This window comes from Pinus tabuliformis, chromosome 4_2, assembly GCF_031772625.1.
Source record: "Pinus tabuliformis cultivar Carrire ecotype Pingquan chromosome 4_2, CPIR1, whole genome shotgun sequence".
NCBI classification, from domain to species: domain Eukaryota; kingdom Viridiplantae; phylum Streptophyta; class Pinopsida; order Pinales; family Pinaceae; genus Pinus; species Pinus tabuliformis.
The window spans coordinates 379,262,486-379,269,647 of NC_142304.1; the positions used below are offsets into that span (position 1 = coordinate 379,262,486).

Genomic DNA, 7,162 nt, shown 5'->3' on the forward strand with positions numbered 1-7,162 from the left:
GTCGCTTCCACAAGTATGGTTGTCCTAGTAATACATCACAAACTTCAAGGGGAGCAATGTCACACAATACCTCATCCGTGAAGGGCTTGATGTTGTATGGAAGGCGACACTGCTGGCTCACGCGAAGATCTCGCCCTTGGTGAAGCCACCCAATGGTGTATGGTTGTGGATGTGCTGTGGTCGGTAAGCCCAACCGCTTCACGACCTCTGCCGAAATGAGGTTCTTTTGACTCCCGCTATCAACAATGAACTGTATCGGGGAGCCCTTTACCCACATCTGGGAGTGGAAGAGACGCTCCTCCTCCTCTGGATCTTCGGGTTCATTTTTCTGGATCTTTGCGGTAGCAACAGTGGCGCTGGGATCCGCATCAATGATCTGCTTCCCTTTTTCATACCCCTTATCGGGTTCTGACTCAGAGTCGGAACATGCATCTGATTCTGAAACCTTTAGCTCAGCCACCAGTGACTGCTTGGCCCGACACTCACTTGTGTTGTGAGTGGAGCTCTTATGGAACTCGCACCATTTTCCAGTGTCCTTTCTCGGCTTCGCGGCGTTGCTCTTTGCTTGCAGCTTCGGCTGGTTGTCTTGGGCTGTCCCGCCTTGGCTTTGTCCTTTGTTCTGTGGTTTAGGGGCACCTTTCCCCTGCTTTGGATTCGCAGATCCAAAGTCTCGCTTCTTTTGTTTAAACTTCTGCTCGACCTTGACGGCATACCGGTATGCTGCGCCGAGCGAGGGGATGTTTAGGAACTGTATTTCTTCCTGGATGTACTTGTGCAGGCAGCCACGGTATTTGAGTATCAAATGTTGCTCCGAATCCTTGATACCCAACTTTGTGCGAAGGGTATGGAAAAGATTGGTGAACTCCGGCACATCTTGGTCCCTTCCCTGCCGCAGCGTGGTCCACTTTATGTATTCATCCTCATAGCTTCCGACAGGGTAGTACTGCTCCTTGATGGCATCCCGGAATGAATCCCAGGTGGGTGCGGCTGAAAATAGTGAGCCAGTACTTTCATCCTTCTGCTCGCAGTAGGTTTCCCACCAGTCCTTGACGTGGGGGGCTGCTTTGAGAAGAGCAAAAACAATCTTTTCCCGACTCGAAAATTCATGAACAGAAAAATAACCCTCTAGCAGATTTAACCATTTATCTACGGCATCGGCGTCTATCTGACCCTCGAATATGGGGATTTCAAAATTAACTTGTACCTTAAAGGGTGTGGCGTTTCCAGAGGAGCTGCTGGAAGCCGATGCGCCGCTTTTGGGTAGCCGCTGAAGGATCTGTGCAAAGCTGTCCATCATCGCGTTCCGTTGTCGCTCGAGCGCTTCTTCGAGCAAGATTTTGATGGGATCTCCTGCCCCCTCGTCTTTCTTCTCGTCTGCCATGGGAGGCCGTCGGGATTTGCGAGGCTGGTCTTGCAAAGGTTCAACCAGTTCAAGCCCTAACTCCTTATATCCCGACCTTGTTGGGGACATGCAAAGAAAAACAGAGAAAAAGCAGACCGCTCTGATACCACTGATCCGGATTTAAACAGGAACGCAACAAATTACAGAGATAACCATATACACCAAGATGCAGCGGAAATAATACTTCATTTCATTAATGGAAAATACTGAAATATGCTTACAAACAGAAATGGAAATAAACTAGCTAGGGCGATGGTAGCTTATCTCTGAGAAGAGATGTGATGGCTACATGCCTCTGAACTATGTTACAATGAGGCTCGAAGGCCTATTTATTGTTGAGAAACAATGGAAAAACCCTTAACATTCCAAAACCTAACCCTAGGAGATGAAACGCCAAACTGTGGGCCCCGTTTGGGGGTAAGTTGGTACATCAACTTCCCGGGGTCGTAACTTTGGCATCTGATCTCCGTTTGACGCGTACAATAGCTCATTAGAAAGATCTATCCGAGCATTATCATTGTTGGAACGAGCAACACTAGTCCATTCCATGGACTTGTGTTGCCCCTGGATTCCCCAAAAAACGTCGTTTAGGGCCTCAAAACGGCTCCGGAAGTTCAGGACCCGAAAAACTGCTAAAAATAGTAAGTTGTGCTACAATTAAGGAAACTGAAAATGCTGAGAAAGACAATGGTGGGGGTCCAGGTGGACTTGGCGGGTGGCCACCAATATCCACCTGGATCATTGGTAGATTAGGTTGAAAAGATAACTTCCAAGCAACAAAAAATGGTACTCTAGGGAGAAGGTAGAGGAAAACTTTCGTAACCTCAAGTAGTAAAAGCTTATGAGGACCAAAATATTCCCTAAATGGGGAGGTGTGATCTAGAATGAAACATTATATAATCTCTCATATATCTTAGTACTTTATGAGTGGAAAAATTGTAGGAATTATCTTGGAGGGTCCATTTAATAGCAAGTACAAGTTTGCAAAAGTCGAGGTATGACATCTTCGAGAGCCAATTTGAGGTAGAAAATTTTTAGGATTAAAACTCTTGAAGCATATATCCTAGCCCCTTGATGTTATTCTACACAATGATACCTCTCTAGTAGCGTAAAAATCACTTTAATCAGATCTCATATGCAAAAGTTATGCCTCCCGCAAGTTGTCCTACCTTGTTGACCACCATGATACCAAGTAGATTCCATTTCAATCGCCATTATTCATATGTGGGACTAACCATGAATGAATTTTCTCCATATTTAAAGAAATCTTTAGAAGTGGGATTTGAGAGCATAATTAAGGAAGAAGAATATTTCATAGTATCTATTCAATCCATAGTGTTAAAGGAAACCCCATAATGAATGTACCTTTGTTTGTATTTGCATTCTCGTAACTAAATAAAAGAGAGAAGCACATAAACCTTACCTTCCATATATGTTTTCTCCCTTATAGAATATCCCAAGATACATCTTGTGTTCATTTATGTAGATGTTGTGCTCATTTGCATGAATATTGTGCTCATTTTCATATTATTTTGTTTTCATATTTTATGAGACTCTAATCTTTTTAAAAATTATAATAAGTCATTTACCAAATTAACCTATAAGACTCTAATTCCTAGACATCATTTATATGAAACTCTAATTCCCTATATATATATATAGATATAGATATAAACTAGCTCCACTTACACTAATATAATATAATAGAAAAAAATAATCATTATTTTTTAGTTAAAAATTATTAGCATCAACACAAAAATAATAGTCAAATTATAATGATATGAATTAGTATTAAATGATATATGTAAATGAAATCTAAAGTATGGTAACTAGAGTTATTGCTAAATGAAGAATAAAGGGGAAATTTAAATCGCAACCATCTGAATTATTCTTAATATTTATTTATATAAAGTTAATTTTTATTCTATTCTTAATATATATTTATATAAAGTTAATGTTAAATGAAGAATAAAGACGAAATTTGAATCACAATCACCTGAATTATTTTTAATATTTATTTATATAAAGTTAAATAAATTTATTTATATAAAATTAAAATTTATTTATGGGAAAAAGAGTTGTTATTATAAAATATTTTATAGAAAACATTATTATTATTATTTTCTAATTTAAATATATTTTTTTATTTTTCTCTTTAAATATTTAAAGTAGTGTAGTTGTATAAATTAAATAATTTGTAATTTATAATAAACATCAAAATATTTATTATAATAAATTTCACATTAATAAAAAAATAATCATAAAATTAATAAAATTATAATTTTATTTTAAATTATTATTATTATAATTATAAAAATAATTAATATATAAATTAAACATATATATGTTTAAAAAACTATGCAATAAAATTTTTAATTATGAAGATTTATCGCTATATTTTTATGGAGATTTTTATGGAGATTTTTAATTCGTAAATAGATTTTGTTAGAATATTATGAGTTATCAATACCACATGCCCAAAAAATCATAACTCTTTTGATACCACACTTGTTGATATGGCATTTTTTTAATTAATTTATTTAATTAGAAACTCAAAAGCCCATAAGTATTTTTAAGATAAATCTCAACTTTTGATATATCACTATTGCTTAAAATATTTTAAAATATTGGATAAAGGTGAAATCCCTACCATCCATGTAGATCTAATAATTATTAATAATTAAATTAAAATTATAGAAAACTTTTTTCAAAATAAATAGTTATTAAATTAAAATTACTGAAAACTTATTTCAAACTAAATACTTCTATCAATGTAAATATGGATATATTTTCATTATCTTCACATTACATGTGATAGATTATTATTATTGAGTCTAGAAGTGGTTCCTTTTAAAACAAAAATAAAAATTATGTTATAAATAGAAAAATAAAGTCTATTATAATAAAAAAATGAATATAGTGTAAAATAATTAGAAGTTAAAAAAATGTGTAAGATGTTTAAATCTTATATATTTCAAAAATATTTCTTAAGAGATATAAATAAACTATTCGAAAATCTATTTTAATGTTATATATTATATCATTTAAAAAAATTATGTATACATCATGAAAAATTTAAGTTTTTATGATTAAAACTTTTATTTGGTCTTATATATATTTTATTTAGCATTTAAAAATACACTTTAAACAATGAAAAATAACATTATATTTTGCACTCTAAAGAAGTTGCACAGAAGAAATTTGATCTCTGGACTCATATTAGATGGGTACTTAAAATGGATCTATGCTGGTTATTATCCAATTTTAATGTCAAGACACTAAATTGGTGTATTGTTTGTGAAAAACCCACCTCCACCCAAAAATTTAACTGCTAAGTCTAAAAAACATACATACTCTAAATATATTCTTATTATCTTCCCTTTGCAAAGATACCCTTGATAATTTACTCATGGAAACGACCAAACATATATCAGATCCGTAAACACAGAACATAGATACGAAACATGTTTTCTTAGATCCAAAAACCTGGCACAGAAACGTCCAACATATATTTCAAATAGGTAGAGCACATTACATAAAGGCAAGGCATGGGTTCTATAACTATCACTACATTATTACTGTATATGTAATTCTGGATATAAATCTGAAATACATATCTAAAATTCTATTATATATAATCAATGTAACACTATGACACCATAATAAGAAAATGGTGGATTCTTTCTACATGGCAGCGCAGTTCGCAGGTGCAAAGGAGACAGTCATCTTGGAGTTATCGTACAATATGTGAAAATTCTGCTGTTGTATGGAACCTACTATTGAGAAGCCCAGCTTACTGGGAACCATAGTAAGACACACGACATTACTGTTTGCCTCCACCAAATAATTTTCCTTGGGCACAACAAAATCAGCTCCTCTCTGAAAGTGAAAAGTTATGTCTGGATATTGCAAGTTACCTGAATTTCCTGCAGATGACAAGTCATAACACAAATCAAGGCCCAGGTTAGAGCCATCAGCCTGAGGAAGACTGATTGCAGATTGCAAGGCCTTCTTCAGACTATAGTATACTCCACTCTCCAAATATGTTAGCTGGGACCCAGAATCAATAACCAAGCCACCACTTCCATCAGACTTAAAGTCCAGAGCACCTCTAGGAATACCCAACAATTGGCCACCCACACTGATACCATCTAAGCCCAAATAGTAATAGGGAACTGACTTCTTGAATGGGTTTTCCACCAGAGGAGTGGACTTCATCTGAGAGGCAATTGAATCATCTACATCTCCAAAAATCAGATGACTCGTTTTGGAGGCAGAAGCACCATTGTTGGAGACCAAACAATAGGAAAACTTGTGGTTTATCTTTGGGCCTAGCTGAGACACCAATGATAATGGACCCCTGCCAAGCCCCACAAAGCCAAGACCCTGAGGAATTCCTTGGATATCATAGCTACAACCAAAGGCAATATTTGTAACTGGGACTTGTGTGTTGCTTGTTGTAGCAAATGTGAAGGTCTCAGACAACAGAATACCATTGCTGGAACTGTTGCCATAACCATATGAATAATGGTACTTGCAACCATCGGAGCAGGAAGAGGGGAGTGCCTTACAAAATTCATTCTTACAAGAAACCCTAGTGGGAGTTGAGGATTGAGATGGTGAGTAAACCTGGCCACAGTTACCATTGCAGCTGTTTGCGTTACAGGGCGCCCATATTAGGTCGCTGCCTGTATCAATCATGGCTGGGAAACTCACTGGCGGTGTCCCCAAACCCAACTGCACGATATATTCATTGCGACTAACATAGAGCAATGCCTCCAACTGATTTTGTTGGGCAATATTCCTTCTCACACTGTACTCCAATGTTGTTTTCGCTAGAGAATGTATGGGAGGCAGATCCCTGCGCTTCAAGGCCACGGTGAAATATTTCCGATGAGTAAGGCTGCATACTTTTGTCTGACAACAAAAACAATATACAACCACCATGAACAGAAGAATTCTCTTGGTGCAATTCATGATGAATTGGGTCTCAAAGAGAAGGAAATTTTATAGTTGGGACTTCTAAACCTAGAATTTATGCTTTGTAATCACATAGATATTATCTTAAGCTATGAAGTAGCTCATATTATGGAATGCAATACTTTAGTGTTATGTATATATACCTTGTATATATATAATGTATATATAGAAGGAACTCATAGCCCAGAATAAAGGAAACTTTAGAAGATCCCGCAGTTGGGCAAATAGAAAATGAGAAGTGGGTGAGGTAGTTGTTGTTGTTTGGTTGGTTACCTGGTTTGCGACTGTGCATGCATATGGGACGTTAATTTCTTTACGATAATAACCAGAAGAAAGTACCATTTCATGATTTTTTATATTTTCGTCTTTCCTAGCATTTGACCAACACATGTCTATTGATTTTTTATATTTTCGTCTTTCCTAGACTTTGACAAACACGTATATTATTTGTTTTTTGTTTTGCTGGTAGGAGGTAGAAGGAAGGTTGGCCCATATATTAAGGTGGTTATCCATTGGCGAGCTGCTGTTGCGTATGAACTGAAGATCTGCGCGTGGCGTTGCTGTTGAAAGACAAAATCTAACTTCTGATCGTTAAAAACAAAGTGATTCCCAGATATAACCGCCTCTAGATCGGAGAAGATGAGCAGACGTACAGTCTGGTGTTGTGCTGAGGTCTAATCTAAACTGAGGTGATGTTTTTGCGGAAATTTGGGCACCATTTTGAAAAATTTTGTGGAAATTTTGAAAAATCTAACTTACTTTTGTCAAGGATTTTGGCTG

The 7,162-nt window shown here is 36.2% G+C and overlaps 1 protein-coding gene across 1 annotated transcript; it reads right to left on the reverse strand.

Annotated features, from left to right (window-relative positions):
* Nucleotides 1–4,909: 4,909 nt before the first annotated feature.
* LOC149169515 (aspartic proteinase nepenthesin-2-like) lies at nucleotides 4,910–6,484 on the reverse strand. Its single transcript, XM_089427113.1, has one exon. It carries the CDS (start codon nucleotides 6,377–6,379, stop codon nucleotides 5,087–5,089), a length of 1,293 nt encoding a protein of 430 aa, XP_089283239.1. The 5' UTR covers nucleotides 6,380–6,484; the 3' UTR covers nucleotides 4,910–5,086.
* Between the last annotated feature and the right edge of the window lie 678 nt (nucleotides 6,485–7,162).

Excerpts from the sequence above, each read along its gene's own strand:
- LOC149169515 (XM_089427113.1), bottom strand. The coding sequence starts at position 6,379 with ATGAATTGCACCAAGAGAATTCTTCTGTTCATGGTGGTTGTATATTGT.